The 18008-nt window shown below is 36.1% G+C and overlaps 1 protein-coding gene across 4 annotated transcripts in view; it reads right to left on the bottom strand.

Moving 5' to 3' along the window:
• Window positions 1-18008, bottom strand: part of INTU (inturned planar cell polarity protein) — a 77252-nt gene that overhangs the window by 4211 nt on the left and 55033 nt on the right. Inside the window, exons 10-15 of one of the 4 annotated variants that reach the window (XM_058550026.1) lie at window positions 17132-17194; window positions 16132-16353; window positions 15045-15527; window positions 13410-13507; window positions 4294-4483; window positions 1449-1606 (exon numbers count right to left, since the gene is read on the bottom strand). In XM_058550026.1, coding sequence (XP_058406009.1) covers window positions 1449-1606; window positions 4294-4483; window positions 13410-13507; window positions 15045-15527; window positions 16132-16353; window positions 17132-17194 — 1214 coding nt within the window. Of the gene's footprint in view, window positions 1-1448; window positions 1607-4293; window positions 4484-13409; window positions 13508-15044; window positions 15528-16131; window positions 16354-17131; window positions 17195-18008 lie in introns of those variants that run through there. The other 3 variants (XM_058550027.1, XM_058550029.1, XM_058550028.1) reach the window with 3 other exon arrangements.

Genomic DNA, 18008 nt, shown 5'->3' with positions numbered 1-18008 from the left:
AATTACTGCTTTGGATATTTGTAAAGCGTTTGTCATACAGTTTCAGACTACATGGTAGATGTCCAGTAACATTAGTCTCACCTAACTCTGTGCCCCTTCCTTCACCAATTCTTTACCCTACTCAAAGAACCCTCAGTGGCTCAATATTTCCCTCAATATTCAATTCCTTAGGAATTGAAGGCTCTCTCTGGTGGTCCTGACTTAACTTTCCAGCTTGATCTTTCACTTTATCTTTGTATATGTCATTCCTTTACCATCCTGGCAAACCAGTCTACTCACTGCTATGCCTTATGATTTCTCTTGTTTGGGTCTTTGTTCATCTCATCCTTTTTTAAGAATGTTCTATCCAAACCCAATTCATTTTCTAAACCAGATCAAATGGAATCTCTAAGCCTTTCTTTGTAATCCCAGCTTAGATTTTTCCCCCTTCCTCAGAATTCCCATAGCATTTCGTTGTATCAACTAATTTATTATATATGTACATCTATCTATCTCTCTATATCTATTTATCTATATAGATATCTACATATATCCATATAATATAAATCCATAAATATATAGATATTTGAGCATATTTCAGATTTCTTCTGCTAGACGTAAGACCATTAGGTGCAACAATTGTGACTTTATCTTTGTGTTTGCTATACCACCCACCCACCACCACATTTTGCCAAGCACATTTCCATTTACTAAATGGTTACATATTTATCAAGTGTGACTATGTGCCCGGTGCTGTTACAGGTAGCAGTGGTGGATAAGACAGATATGATTCCTGAGCTCATAAAGCTGACATTCTAGTGAGGGAAAGACCATAAACAAACAAGAAAATAAACAATAAAGGGGTGACATAATAGAGAATAACTAATGTGGGAAAGAGATCATGAATTCTTTCTCTGAAGAGATGACCTGTTAGCACTGGTCTGAATATCAAGGAGCCAGACATGCAAAGGTTGAGAGGTAGAACATTCCACACAGAAGGAATAGCAAGAACAAGACTGGATTGGTGCCAATGTGGCTGTGCACAGTGGATGGAGGAGGAGGGTGACAGGAGGTGGAAACAGAGAGGTGGGCAGGGGCCAGGGCAGGCAAAGTCTTGTAGTTGGCAGGGGTCAGCAGGGAGAGGAGAGGGGAAGAGAAGAGGGAAAGAAAGGAGAGGAGAGGGAAGAAAGGAAGGAAGTAGGCATGGAAGGAAGGAAATAGCAGTAAAATTGTGGTATCATTATCTTTTAGTGTATTACTAATATAATTTTGTGAGATAACTGAATAAGCTTTTTTTTTTAAATAGAAAAAGACTTGGGAGGAATTTAAAGGAGATAGCAAATAAAATTCTAAAATATATTAAAATATTATAGTTAGATTAATCATTCCATGCCTACATCTTAAAGTTTATCTCCTTTGCCACTTTTCTAACATTTTACTTCACTTTCAAATATTTTTTTCCCACTTACCCTACTACCCAGTAAGCCATGACTGGGGGTGCTTTTCTCTGATCAGCCCAGTTTTCAGGTGAGCACTCAAACAACACACCATGTTCTCTCACAGGGTTAAGAGAAGACACTGAATTTGTAGAACCTGATTGATCTCCACCATTTCGTGCTTTCTTTTTCTGTAATTTCATAGGTATTATTAGTATTAACTAGTATTAATAGTGTTAATTTAAAATGTTTTAACATAGATTTTTTTTTTTTTTTGTGAGGAAGATCAGCCCTGAGCTAACATCCATGCTAATCCTCCTCTTTTTGCTGAGGAAGACGGGCTCTGAGCTAACATCTATTGCCAATCCTCCTCCTTTTTTTCCCCCAAAGCCCCAGTAGATGGTTGTATGTCATAGTTGCACATCCTTGTAGTTGCTGTATATGGGACGCGGCCTCAGCATGGCCGAAGAAGCAGTGCGTCGGTACGCGCCTGGGATCTGAACCCAGCCACCAGTAGCGGAGCGCACGCACTTAACCGCTAAGCCACGGGGCCGGCCCTCACATATAGATTTGAATTGGCTGATCCTCATACTTAAGTTTCTGCAGCGACATTCTTCTCCTTACCTGTAGCAACATTTCTACTCTTCCTCCTTCTTACTTTAAATACCATCTTCTAAAGGAGACGTCATGGATAAAGTGTGCCTTGACTCTCCCAGGAAACATTTTGTTCACAGCCATATGTTAGAATTTACATTATATCATATAAGCAGTTTATAGGTCCATCTTCCCCAGTGCATTATAAGCTTTTTTCCAGGACAAAGACGATATACTATTCTATTCATCTTTGTATTTTCTGAAAGCAGCAGTGCCTGGTACATAGTAGGTACTTAATGAATAGATTACTAATGAGTAGGTTACTAAATGAATAGATGATTTTGTAATATACTTAAAATACTTACACTTAAAGCAGTATTGTTTCTCCTCTGATGTATACTCTCTAAATTTCCCATTGATTAAATCATTAGCAAAACAGTAATTCATTTGGAATATAAAGACCTTTTGTAAGGCTCAGGCCAAAACAGTGGAGTGATCCTAGATTCTTCTCTTTCTTTCATAATCTTCATCTAATCCATCAACAAATCCTTTTGGCTCACCTTCCAAAATATATCCAGTCTCCAGAAGCCACTACCAATTCTTGCTTTGAGAATTTCCATAGCCTCCTAACTGTCCCTGCCTCCACCCTTGCTAACCTACATTGCCTGTTCTTCCCACAGTAGCCTGAGAGACCCTTTCAAAAACTAAAGATCATGTCCCTGTTCTGGTCAGAACTGTCCAAGAACCTCCCATCCCCTTCATAACAAAGCCCAACGTCCTGAAGTCTATCAGGCCATGCATGATCTGGCCCTGCTGCCTACACCATCTCAACTCCTACCACTCTCCTCCCTAGGCAGTCTGTTCCAGTGCTTTCAGCCACAACTTCCTCTGTGGCTTTGCTTTTGCTGTTCCCTCTGTCTGGAAGCTCTGCCTCCAGATCTGCCACATGGCTTGCTCCCTCACTTTATTCAGGTCTCTGTTCAAATATTACTTGACATGATCAAAGAGATCTTTTAAAATAGTAACCCCCACTTCTCACCCTTTCCTTATTTTATCATTCCTCTTGAAACTTATCCTACCTGACATATTACACTACTTGCTGATTCATTAGTCTCCCCTGTTAGAAGACAGGCTTCATGAGGAAAGGGACTTTGTTTTATTCACTGCTGTATCCATGGCACTTAGAATAGTGTCTGGTGCATAGTAGGTACCTCAATATTTAAATAATATGGGAAAGGCTAATTTACATTACTAAATATTACTGAATAAGTTAATGAAATAGTCCCTTGTAGAATCTATCAGTTATGTTCAATAGGAAAGGAGAAGCATAAGAATGCAAAGCACATAGGTAAACATAGTCAAACATCACATTCTGGTGAACACCAATTTCTGATAGTTCAAGGAAGAAATCCTATAACACACAGAATTTTACTGCTGAATGAGTCCTAAGAGATGATATGATTCAGCCCACTCACTTTATAGCTGAAGAAATAGGAAGAGTCTAGGCTCAGTCTAGGATTCCTTATTCATAGCCCAATGTTCTTCCACCTTTAAACTCAAGTTCTTCACAAATTTAGCATCCTTAACATATGTGTTGCTATACACATTACAGTCATCCTCAGAGAGGTTTTTCGGCTGTACGACGTTTGACCAGTCACAAGTAAACTTCTGTATGTTTATCCTTTTCAAGAAGTCAACACTTACCTTTCCCTGCCAATAAAACAATCTAATTGATATTTTAATTATATACAACATTACTACCAGAAGGTAGAATATTAAATGAAACTTCATTCTGCATTGAAAAGCAATTAAGCAACCAACCAAGTGACTAAAACATTTGCAACAGTATTGTGTCTATTGCTGTACTTTACCTCATTATGTTCCAAAATACCTTATACTGCTGGTTGGATACTTAAAGAATTATCAGAGTTACCAAATAGTAGATATTACTGTCCAAAATAATGGTTGAGTCACAGATATCAAACATGGAAGGCTAATTTACATAAAAAAATACTATATTCTACTTTGCTATAGAAAAACACAGGTCCACCATTTCCTGAAATAGTAATCCAAGACATCAAACTCAGTATTACGAAACAAAGGTTTGAAGTTAAGTACTGTGAGTATAATCCTTTTGGCACTCAAGTTAGATTAGGTGACCATTAAAAAAAATTTAAATGAAAACAGTCACTGCTGGACATATTGATTAAAAAAGTTTTAGAGAGAATATTTAGAGACCTGGAAAAGAAATTGGCAGAAAACTATATTTATAGCAGTGCCCTACCTCTTCCACCAATGTCTGCTGGAAAATTGCACGAATGGAGAGACAACACTGATGGAAATTCTTTATTAGCTGAGGGTGGAGAGAGCCGCTTAGCTGTGCCACCTCTTCGTGGGTAGGGGTAATAAAGATCCCTTGCACTGTTTCTAAGGCAACATAGTGGAAAAGTGTGTTCTCAGGACCAGATGTCAATCTTGAAAAGAAAAAAGATATTTAAGTAAACTTAAAAACATTCTTTCATTTTGAATCTTGTAGACTCCTAATAAGCTTTTATGTACAATATAATATTAGGAGTGTAATTAGGGAAGGGAAACTAGGCCAAACATTTAATTTCTTCTTCCTCCTTGACTGAAGTACAGGCTAGAGGGGTTATTAACTCCCTTATGGAGGCAAATACTACATGTTATGCAAGGATAAACAAACACCAATTCATTTGCAAGTAACTTAATCATCCCTTTGCTAACCAACCCCAATTGGCTAAAACCCTGTTTTTCCATGGTTGGTAATGAATAACTCAGCCCATGTCTGGTCCAGATATCTACAAGCTACAAACAAGGTATCAGTCTAGGGTGGACCACATATAAAAACACCTTCCAACAAACTAAACACATTTAAGTTAGTAGCATTAAAGTCTTTTACCATGATAGTCAAACTGATGATCCCGAAGAAAAATAAAATTATTATCACCAACTGCTGAGCTGGGTTAATATTCTAAAATCCCACAGCAATTACTATTAGCATTCTACTACTTCTCATCATTACAGTCTTCCTTCTCTCCTATGATCCTTTACTATTCTCCTTTCTTCATTCTTCTTCTCCATCTTTTCTTCCCCTATTTAGGTCTCAGACAGGCCAGAGAACACATCAATACTGCTTATTTCTACCAGTAGTAAGAAGAGCTAAAGAACAACTATAATAGCAACAACAAAATAATAATAATAATCATATACTGAATGCCTTCTATATGCCAGAGTAGGTGCTTTAAAATACCTTAGTCTTAATTCTCATAATGACCCTACAAGGTAGTCAATATTGCTCTCCTCATTTTAACCATGAGGAAATCAATGTTCAAAGGACTTGGATTAACCTGCTTGAGGTCCCATGGCCAAGTGGCAGAGCTTAGCTGACTCTGAAGCTTGCTCCACTATACCTTGCTTTTTCCTCTCCACTGCTAACTTCTGATTTGGTAATCTTTAAATATTCGGACATCAGTTCCCCATCTGCATCTCAGACACTCAAGCTGCCCCATTCTAATTCTATTGTCTATACTAAAAAATTCCTTTAGTTGATTTTTTTTTTCAGCTATAAGTACAGAGGCAAAGAAAAGGCATATTTCAGCTCTTAGGCTAGATACTGTCTTAATCATCTATGCTAGTTAAATTCCTGTTAAACTGTGAATTAGGTAGCATGATCAGAATAACTTCTTCTGGATGGAAAAAGATACTCCATGCAAATGGCAATGAAAAGAAAGATAGGGTAGCAATACTTAGAGAAAATAGACTTTAAAGCAAAAAACTGCAATAAAGAGACAAAGAAGGGGACTACATAATGATCAAGGGAACAATCCAACAAGAGGATATAACACTTGTAAATATGTATGCAGCGAACATAGGAACACCTAAATATATAAAGCAATTATTAACAGACATAAAAGGAGAAAGAGCAACACAATAATATTAGGGGACTTTAACACTCCACTTACACCAATGGATAGATCATCCAAACAGAAGATCAATAAGGAAACATTGGCCTTAAATGACACATTAGACCAGATGGACTTAGTAGATATATACAGAACATTCCATCCAAAAACCACAGAATACACATTCTTTTCAAATGCACATGGAACATTCTCGAGGATAGATCACATATTAGGCCATAAAAAAAGTCTCAATAAATTAAGGAAGACTGAAATAATACCATGCATCTTTTCTGACCACAACAGTATGAAATTAGAAATCAACTACAGGAAGAAACTTGGAAAAACCACAAATATGTGGAGATTAAACAAAATGCTACTGAACAACACTTGGGTCAATGAAGAAACCAAAGGAGAAATAAAAAAATACCTAGAGACAAATGAAAATATGACATGCCAAAATTTACGGAATACAGCAAAAGCAGTTCTAAGAGAGAAGTTTATAGCAATACAGGCCTACCTCAACAAACAAGAAAAATCTCAAATAAACAATCTAACAGTTCACCTAAAGGAACTGGAAAAAGAACAAACAAAGCCCAAAATCAGTAGAAGGAAGGATATAATAAAAATCAGAGCAGAAATAAATGAAATGGAGACTAAAAAAAGAATAGAAAAAAATCAATGAAATGAAGAGCTGGTTCTTTGAAAACATTAACAAAATTGACAAACCTTTAGCTAGACTCACCAAGAAAAAAAGAGAGAAGTCTCAAATAAAATCAGAAACGAAAGAGGAGAAATTACAATGGACACTTCAGAAATACAAAAGATTTCAAAGAACACTACAAAAAGCTATATGCCAACAAATTGGATAATCTAGAAGAAACGGATAAATTCTTAGAATCATACAACCTTCTAAAACTTAATCATAAAGAAACAGAGAATTTGAATAGACCAGTCACCAGTAAGGAGATTGAAACCTTAGTAATCAAAAACCTCCCAAAATACAAAAGTCCAGAACCAGACGTCTTCCCTGGCAAATTCTCCCAAACATTCAAAGAAGACTTAATACCTATCCTTCTCAAACTCTTCCAAAAAATTGAAGAGGAGGGGAAGCTTCCTAACTCATTCTATGAGGCCAGCATTACCCTGATACCAAAACCAGAAAAGAGTAACACAAAAAAAGAAAATTACAGGCCAATATCACTGATGAACATTGATGCAAAAATCCTCAACAAAATACTAGCAAATTGAATACAACAATACATTAAAAAGATCATACACCATGATCAAGTGGGATTTATTCCAGGTATGCAAGGATGGTTCAACATCCGCAAGTCAATCAATGTGATGCACCACATTAACAAAATGAAGAATAAAAATCACATGATCATCTCAATAGATGCAGAGAAAGCATTTGACAAGATACAGCATCCATTTATGATAAAAACTCTGAATAAAATGGGTATAGAAGGAAAGTACCTCAACATAGTAAAGGCCATATATGACAAACCCCCAGCTAACATCATTCTCAATGGAGAAACACTGGAAGCTATCCCTTTAACAACAGGAACCAGACAAGGATGCCTACATTCACCCCTCTTATTTAACATAGTCTTGGAAATCACAGCCAGAGCAATCAGGCAAAAAAAAAAGAAAAAAAAAAGGGATCCAAATTGGAAAGGAAGAAGTGAAACTGTCACTATTTGCAGATATCATAGCTTTATATATAGAAAGCCCTAAAGAATCCACCAAAAAACTTTTAGAATTAATAAATGAACATGGCAAAGTTGCAGGATACAAAATCAATATACAAAAATCAGTTGAGTTTCTATACACTAAAGATGAAGTAGCAGAAAGAGAAATTAAGACTAGAATCCCATTTACAATTGCAACAAAAAGAATAAAATACCTAGGAATAAATTTAACCAGAGGTGAAAGACCTGTACACTGAAAACTATAAAACATTGTTGAAAGAAATAGAAGAAGACACAAAGAAATGGAAAGATATTCTGTGCTCTTGGATTGGAAGAATTAACATAGTTAAGATGTCCATACTTCCTAAAGCAATCTACAGATTCAATGCAATCCCTATCAAAGTTCCAATGACATTTTTCACAGAAATAGAATAAAGAATCCTAAAATTTCTATGGAACAAGAAAAGACCCTGAATTGCCAGAGGAATCCTGAGAAAAAAGAACAAAGCTAGAGGCATCACACTCCCTGACTTCAAAATATACTACAAAGCTATGGTAACCAAAACAGAATGGTGTTGGCACAAAAACAGACACACAGATCAATGAAACAGAATCAAGAGCCCAGAAATAAACCCACACATCTATGGACAGCTAATTTTCGGCAAGGGAACCAAGAACACACAATGGAGAAAGGAATGTCTCTTCAATTCAATAAATGGTGTTGGGAAAACTGGACAGCCACAAGCAAAAGAATGAAAGTAGATCATTATCTTACACCATACACAAAAATTAACTCAAAATGGATTAAAGACTTAAATGTAAGACCTGAAACCATGAAAATTCTAGAGGAAACACAGGCAGTATGCTCTTCGACATTGTTCTTAGCAGCAAATTTTCAAGTACTGTATCTGACTGGGCAAGGGAAACAATAGAAAAAATAAACAAATGGGACTACATCAGACTAAAAAACTTCTGCACAGCAAAGGAAACCATCAACAAAAGGAAAAGACAACCTAACAATTGGGAGAAGATATTTGCAAACCATATATCTGATAAGGGGTTAATATCCAAAATATATAAAGAACTCATACATCTCAACAACAAAAAAACTAACAACCCAATTAAAAAAATGGGCAAAAGATCTGAACAGACATTTCTCCAAAGAAGACATACATATGATCTACCATATGATCCAGCTATTCCACTGCTGGGTATTTATCCAAAGAACTTGAAAACACCAATTTGTAAAGGTACATGCACCCCTGTGTTCATTGCAGCGTTATTCACAATAGCCAAGACTTGGAAGCAACCTAAGTGCCCATCAAGGGACGAATGGATAAAGAAGATGTGGTATATATACACAATGGAATACTACTCAGCCATAAGAAATGATGAAATCCAGCCATTTGTGACAACATGGATGGACATTGAGGGTATGATGCAAAGTGAAATAAGTCAGAGGGAGAAGGTCAAATACCGTATGATTTCCTTCATTAAGTAGTAGATAATAACAACAATAAGCAAACACATAGGGACAGAGATTGGATTGGTGGTTACCAGAGGGGAAGGGGGGAGGGAGGAGGGTGAAAGGGATAATTTGGCATGTGTGTGGTGATGGGTTGTAATTAGTATTTTGGTGGTGAACATGATGTAATCTATGCAGAAATAGAACTATAATGATGTACACCTGAAATTTATACAACGTTATAAACCAATGTACTGCAATAAACAAAAAATTAAAAAAAAAAAAAAAAGAAGACATACAGATGGCCAACAGGCACATGAAAAGATGTTCAACATCACTAATTATTAGGGAAACGCAAATCAAAACTACAATGAGATATCACCTCACTCCCGTCAGAATGGCTATAATTAACAAGAGAGGAAACAACAAGTGTTGGAGAGGATGTGGAGAGAAGGGAACTCTCATATACTGTTGGTGGAAGTGCAAACTGGTACAGCCACTATGGAAAACAGTATGGAGATTCCTGAAAAAGTTAAGAATAGAACTACCATATGATCCAGCTATTCCACTGCTGGGTATTTATCCAAAGAACATGAAAACACGACTGCATAAAAATATTTGCATCCCTATGTTCATTGCAGCATTATTCACAATAGCCAAGACTTGGAAGTAACCTAAGTGCCCATCAAGGGACGAATGGATAAAGAAGATGTGATATATATACACAATGGAATACCAGTCAGCCATAAAAAAAGGATGAAATCTTTCCATTTGTGACAACATGGATGGACCTTGAGGGTATTATGCTGAATGAAATAAGTCAGAGGGAGAAAGTCAAATACCATATGATCTCGCTCATAAATAGAAGATAACAACAAGAACAAACAAACACATAGAGACAGAGATTGGATTGGTGGTTACCAGAGGGGAAGGGGGGAGGAAGAAGGGTGAAAGAGATGACTAGACACATGTGTATGGTGATGGATTGTAATTAGTCTTTGGGTGGTGAATATGATATAATCTACACGGAAATCGAAATATAATGATGTACACCTGAAGTTTATATAATGTTACAAACCAATGTTAGGATAAAAAAAAAAAAGAATAACTTCTTATCACTGACTTATGGCCTTGGTTCTCTTTCAAGACCAGGGGTAGGCAGGGAAGGAGATCATCTACAAATTTTTCTCATACTTTTCCATAGGGTACTGGCTGATTAACAACTGGTGGCTGGTATTTTTCAATCAATAAAAATGTAAATAATCAAGATAAGAGAAATTATGATTATTCAAAAAGGAAAATAATTTAAAACATACATTTTAATCCATAGGTCTTCAAATTCAAGAAAAGGTACATAATAGAAATGATTCTTTAAAAAAGAGCTATTAAGAGGATTCCTTTTTGGGAGGTTTAGAACTAACATTTTTGTTATCATTTTTTATTTTCTCTCCAAAAAACCCCAAAACACAATGAGTATGTTGGCTCTTAAAAACCATAAACTCACTCAGTGTATATTAACTCACTCAGTGTATAAACTGAAGGTTTAAAAATCATCAAACAAGCAATTATCCAATGGGAAGATAAAATATTTGTAAAAGAAAGCAGTAAAGTCAGATCTGTTTTTCAGGAAGGTCACTCCTGCAGTAGAGAATGGATTCAGGGTGGGCTGGGAGCTGGGAGACTGCTGCAATAAAATCAAGTGAGAGAATGGGAGCCTGAACCAGGGTAGCATCGTTAGGTGTTGAATGGAATCAAGAATTATTAGAATGCAGAATGGATAGGACTTAGTTACTCAATAAAATGTTTTGTGTATATTATGATTTTTGATATATTATATATTTTACAAAAACATGTAAATACAAATTAGAATAATATATTACACAGTTTTATATCATATTTTTTAAATTAACTACAGAGGAAGAACATCTTTCCATGTCAATAAAGAGAATAATGATCCAGCTATTCCACTTCTGGGTATTTATCCAAAGAACATGAAAACACTAATTTGAAAAGATACATGCACCCCTATGTTCATCGCAGCATTATCCACAATAGCCAAGACTTGGAAACAACCTAAGTGCTCATTGACGAATGAATGAACAAAGAAGACGTGGTATATATATATATATATATATATATATATATATATGCAATGGAATACTACTCAGCCATAAAAAGGACGAAATCTTGCTATTTTCAAAAACACGCTGGAAACTTGGGGGTATCAGGCTATGTGAAATAAGTCTGACAAATACAGACAAATACCATATGATTTCACTCATACGTGGAAGATAAACAAGCAAACAAACAAACACATTGATACAGAGAACAGATTGGTGGTCACCAGAGGGGAAAGGGAGTGGGAGGAGGGTGAAAGGGGTAAAGGGGCACATGTGTACAGTGATGAATGGAAACTAGACTTTTGTTGGTGAATATAATCTATACAGAAGTTGAAATATGATGATGTATACCTGAAATTTTATAATGTTATAAACCAATGTTACCTCGATAAAAAACTTTTTTAAAAAAGAGAATAAACATGCATTTGCAGCATCTTTTTAAATAGGAAAGCCTATGATTTACATCACATATGAATTTATGTTTAAGCCACTGAACTTGGAAAACGGAATTTCCTTTTACTCTAGGCCAAAATACCACACACATTTAAAAAGATAAGATTATGGAGGTAATAAAATTTCAGAGGGGTAGTTTTTATTAAATGGAAGACTAGGATTTTAGGAAGGTGTTTAAGGGTTCCACAAAAGGTTTGATTTAGATTTCTTTGTTTAAAAAACATTTTTAACTATTAAAAAATTAAACATATCTGAAAGCATTAAATACCAAATTTTAACACATTAGATTTCCAATGAATTATTTTATGCAGACAAATTAACTTGTTTTTGCCCTGACTTCAGAAAAAAGGCTTTTCTTGACAAGTCTGTGACATATATATATGAACTTATTAAAAAATATTTCAATGATTAAGAAAGTGGTAGCTCTGAACTTTTTTTGTGTGAATTCTATTTGTGCACATCTACGAACAAATATAAGTGTGCAATTAAGTTTGTTACACTAACTGATCCCACACATGACATCGCAATTAAATACTAGGCAAAGCTCAGGCAGACTTGCTTGTCATCACATAAAAGTTGAATAACAAGAAGTGAATATGTAACATTTCATATTTTAATAATTATAGACAGTTCAAGTCGCTAAACATGCTCCTCTCGCTCAGTGCCTTTTACTTCAAAATTCTCTACTTAATGTAAGTTTGAGGTTTTATCTCTTTTCTAAAAAGGGTGTTAATAGGCTCAGTTCCCTGGACCCAGACTCTGAGAGGGAGAGATGTAGGGAGGAAGTTTATTAGGATGTACTCTTGGGAACAATATCTGTGGGGGGAAGCGTGAAGGAAGCAGGACTGAGCAGAGGGAGAAGTTGAACTTCACTGAAGTCAAAACACGGGCCTCAGCAGATACTACTGGGAACTCTGAAGCTGGGATGGCCTTTTAGAGGTGTCTTGAATTTAGGCCAAGCCTTTGTACTCACTTATCTATTAGTCATTAGATGTCGGCTGCTCCCAGGGAGCGGTTGTATGTAACCTTGGCTGAGTCAATAAATTTCCAAGTAGGGCAAGGCCAGGGAGGGCCTCCGCTGTGAGCCATTAGCAGCCATCACCCCCAAGCACTGGGAATGAGTACCCCGGGCTAAGGAGTATCTGAGCAGCCCACCACAGCACCCACTAGGGTCTAAAAGTAGTAAACTCTCATTTAAAAATTAGACACAGACAAGGGAGGTTACCTGTGGAACAGAAATAAAGGAGGACCTTCATATTTTGAAATATTGCTTTGTATGGTTTTTTTTTTTTTTTTGGTGAGGAAGATTAGCCCTAAGCTAACATTTGTTGCCAATCCTCCTCTTTTTGCTGAGGAAGATTGGCCCTGGGCTAACATCCGTGCCCATCTTCCTCTACTTTATATGTGGGACACCTGCCACAGCATGGCTGGATAAGTGGTGCTAGGCCCGTGCCCAGGATCTGAACCTGCAAACCCTGGGCTGATGAAGCAGAGCACATGAACTTAACCACTATACCACTGGACCAGCCCCTACTTTGTTTTTTATCTCTTATGAATATGTTTCCTATATGTGTAATGAAAAACATTACAGAAACAGCATAGATATTACCTTTAATATGTAAGATATATCATAATTACATTTCTTGAATAAAATCTCCATATATTATGAACTAGTACTTTCTCATTATAAAATTTCCTCGAAGACACAGAGTTTAAGTGAAAAAGAATATGATAAGCAAGTTTCTTACTTCATTGTGTTATATATTTCCAATTCTTTTTCTGAAAGGTCCTTTTTCAAGTTCCCCAAATGAAACGGATTTGGAAGAGTAGACTTCTTCTTAGTGACCTGAAAAATACAGTTAAGTAGATCAGTTTATATCTAAGAATGAAATTAAACAGCAGAAATAATGTAAAAACTAAACTCTTCTAAGACAACTACTTACCATTTTGCAATGTTTCCCTTCAATATTTTCGATGCTAACTTGTACCTCTTGGCTTATACTTTGCTAACAATGACCCCAGGGCCGTATCATAGGACATGATAGTTCTCCCTGAAAACCTCCTACCAGAGCCATTACCAAGTTTTGTTACAATTATATGTATGCATACTTGTCTCCTTCTCTAGCCTCTGCACTCCTCAAAGGCAGGGGCTGTGTCTTACTCATCTTTGTATCTCCTTTGTGTAGTACGGCCCTCGGCTCATAGCAGGTGTTCAATCAACATTTGTTGAATGGCTGAATCTTAGAGATTAATTCAGTTCCTCTTAGGAGCTTTTCCTGGCTTCTTAAATCTATCCAAATTCTCTTAAACTATATTTCCTACCAATTTCACTGACTGGGATAGTGAGTACAGTACCAGTGTGACTACTTCCTAAATACATCCACTTAGGTCTCCCAGAGTGCTCTATTGTTTGGAATTAGGAGATCAAATCTATGGTTATTTATGCCGTGACACTCAGAATCTCATATTTTATTCGTGCCCCTTCTCAGACTCCTCCTTCTTTATGCCAGACCTCCCTCCACCCATGTGACAAGTCCCAAAAATGTTTTGAAAGAGCAGCATCACTAGAATAAGTACAAAGCCTCCCAGGGTGATTATTTTGATAATCATTTGGATGGGTTATTGTATTTTCATGGAAAAAAACATGGAAAAATGATACATAATCTGAAAAATGAACATTCTCTGCTTTATAGTCACATTTTGAATTCTTGAGTATGGAGACTACACTTTCAGAGGTGCAGACAAAAAAAGATCCATAAAAAATAAAATAACACACACACACACACATATATATTTTTAAGTTTCTGATTCTCTTTTTGTTTCTGCTGAACATTTTTTTTTTTTGTGAGGAAGATCAGCCCTGAGCTAACATCCATGCCAATCCTCCTCTTTTATTTGCTGAGGAAGACTGGCCTTGAGCCAACATCCGTGCCCATCTTCCTCCACCTTACGTGGGACGCTGCCACAGCATGGCCTGACAAGCAGTACGTCGGTACGCACCCGGCATCTGAACCCGGGCTGCCTCTGCTGAACATTTTATTGGCTATTTAGTCAGATCAGCACCCTGAATGCCCCACACCTAGGATGTTCTCTGTTAACATTGTGAACAGAGAAGAAAGAGATGAACAGGGAAATCAGGATTAGAGTTTCCCTACTTTTAAGTAGTATCAAATAGATGTCCTGGATGTTAAGGGACTACTGTTTTATGACTTGATATTTCTTTCTCTTTTTGGTTCTAAATCATTGGTTTGCTAACAGTGACTAAAACAACCACCAGTTCAAATGAAGAATGATCTGCCATTAAAAATTCTCTTGCAATTATAAAATAAGATCTGGAAAGACAGCTTAGCTCCCAGAATGTACACACTTGAAAGAACACATACCTTAAGCAACGCCCCACGTTCTTCTGAACCATCAGAGCCCTGAGAGTCTCTTTGTTTCCGTACTGCATCCAGTGTAGCGTAGGTGCTCAGGCCAACACCTTCTCCACCTTCACAACCACTGTCAGATCCTCCACTGTTTCGGGAAGGACTGGGCTTACGTGTCTTGAAGGAATAGTCACCAAAAAGAGTTCTTCTGCATGTTGGAGAGGTTGCTACTTTGGAAGTACCTTGTAGCATACTGAGGATAGGTGAGGTTGTCAAACTATCTAATTTTTCATGTGATCCAGCAAGGAACCAGTCAGCACAAGACAAACAGGGGCTTGGAGAAGATGCTAGCCGTTCATTTATGCGGGAATCTACTCCTTCCAGCTGGTGAAGAGCTGTTTTGACCTGATCCACATATATACAGTCTGGTCCAGGATTCCCAACAGCTTTGGATGCACAGCCTCCAGCTTCTAATAGTACACATAACATATAATGTCTCTACAATAAAAAAATTATTAATATAGGTTTAGCTACATGAAAATATTTATATATAATATGCATGTAAAAATTTATGAATACTAAAGACATGGCATAATCATGTGATGGTTATTAAAAACTCCTTCCTCCCCTTCCCTCTTAGTTATTCTCAATGCTTCTTGATCACCCTTGAAAACAAATCTCATATTGCCCTATTCTGATGTACCATCACCCACTACTTTTGGCACATGGCATTTTTTAAGGTAGCTTTCAAAGAGCCTCAATTATTGGAAGGCCTTTCATTTACAATCACACATTTATTCTGATTCTAGATTCTTTTCATGTCCCCCTCTATTTCCCAAAACAAACCAGAGGATAAAACCACTATAGAAATGGGAACAAAAGATCTTAAGAACCTGCTAAAATCTTATCTGGGTTTAATTAATATTTCCCCACAAGTATTAAATGGATACAAAAGAAAAGGAATAAGGGACATATAACATTTTCTTGAATACTGGTATTTGACATGATCATAATTTTAAATTATCATGTTTGTTTGTGTATTTACTTAGTAAATGGCAAAAGGAAAAAAAGAATCCCAAGAAAGAGGCCAAGTCAAACTTACCAAGCCAACAATTAACAAAAAATATCTCCCTTCAGGTTCCTGAAAGACTTCAGTGTTTGAGTCTGTAGAAGGCTGGAGGTGATGACGAGGAAATACTTCTCTCCATATTACCAACTGACCAATTCTTTGTTTTGCTGCTAATGGCAGTAGGCGATAGTGGTGACAGTACACAGTAATGTCAAGAAGATCATCCTTAGGTAAATGACTGCATACCAAATAACCCTTGAATTCAATTACAAAGAACAAAAGTCAACTAGTGATATAAGGCAATTATCGCATAATATATTTCTAAGAATTTTATAGGTACTTATTCAAATAGAATAAATGAAGACATAGTAAAAATAAATGTTTTTTTCCTGAGGTCAACTAGAGATCAAATATTTATGATAACTTAAGTCAACAACAGGTAGACTTTGGCACAAAGCAAGATCACCTCTGAGCAGTATAAGCCTGGGGGTTTGGCAAAGTTAGAAAAGAAGTGACGATGGAAAGTGGAGCAGCAGCAGCCGAGGTGGGAGAGACTTACTTTTCACTGTGTACCAGTCTGTATTGTCCGATTCCTTTCTAGATATGTTTTAAAATCTTTTTGAAAAATGAAAATACTTAAATTCATTTGATGCTTCATTTGCTTTGCATGGAAGTCAACTACTTAATGTCAGAAGATTTACTAAAAAGATGCATGAATGTAAGAAAAAAACCACACTACTGTAAAGCAAATCAAGAAAGTATTGCTCTTCTCTCTTACAACTTAGCTCCTTGAGTATTATTTCTCTTTTACACGTTTGCAAATGCTTTATAATGTAATGGAACCAGAAATATTTATTGTATTTGTAAATAGGTAGGTCCAAGTCTTGTTTTACGATCTTAATTTTAGGGTACCTACAATCAGAGGAACAGAGATAAATGTATTTTTCATGTTTGTAAACGTTTGAGAAAATTTACTTTAGGTATGTTCATATAGCAGCTGGACATTTATAAAAAATTTCAAGTTTCAACTTACCTTGTAAAATAGAGAAGACCCTAAAATTGTATACAGCCGCCTCATGTCATAGTAATCCTCAGACTGGGGGAAAAAACCACAGTGGATTTATATTTTTTGTTTTATAATGATAAAATCCTAGTTAAGCTACAACAGTTAAAATGGCAATTCTCTTCTTTAGTAACTGAACTTTTCATTGTGCCATATTTAGAAATCAATATAGGGGATTAGGGTGAAAGATAATGTGTGTACATATTTATTTTTGATTGATAACAATCTTATTTTTTATTCTTATAAGATACTCTTGATTAGAGACATCTAAGAATAGAACATAAGATTTGTTACCCCAAGAGGGATTAAAATAAATCTATCAAGACAAAAAGCTTCTACTATATAGCATCTAAAATATCTAATATTACCATATACTATTTTTGAAAGTACAAATTGGTACAACCTACTTGGGGACAACTGAGTCGTATGTAAAAACATTAAATACATACACCCTTTGAGTAATTCCACTTCTAGAAATCTACAGAAATACTCAACCAAGAGAATCAAGATTTTTGTATAAAAGGTTAACAGTAGAATTATTTGTAATATGCAAAAATTGGAGATAAAGTGAAGTTCAACAATGGAGGAATGGTTGACTAAATTAGGTATGTCCATACCACAGGATATCATACAGCTGTTAAAAAAATAAGATTGATCTATATGAGCAGGCACAAAAGTTTTTAGGATATACTGTTCAGGAAAGAATGCAAGCTACAGCACAAAACACTCACTATGGTCTAATTTTTGTTAAAAATAGCACCCCAATGATATACATATATGTATATACATGTGTGTTGGGTTGTATGCAGGTATGTATGTGTAGAGAAAAGGTCTGGAAGAATATGTT

This window comes from Diceros bicornis, chromosome 11, assembly GCF_020826845.1.
Source record: "Diceros bicornis minor isolate mBicDic1 chromosome 11, mDicBic1.mat.cur, whole genome shotgun sequence".
NCBI lineage: Eukaryota > Metazoa > Chordata > Mammalia > Perissodactyla > Rhinocerotidae > Diceros > Diceros bicornis.
Note: the sequence above shows the minus strand (reverse complement) of the source record. Positions and strands in the feature narration are given on the sequence as shown.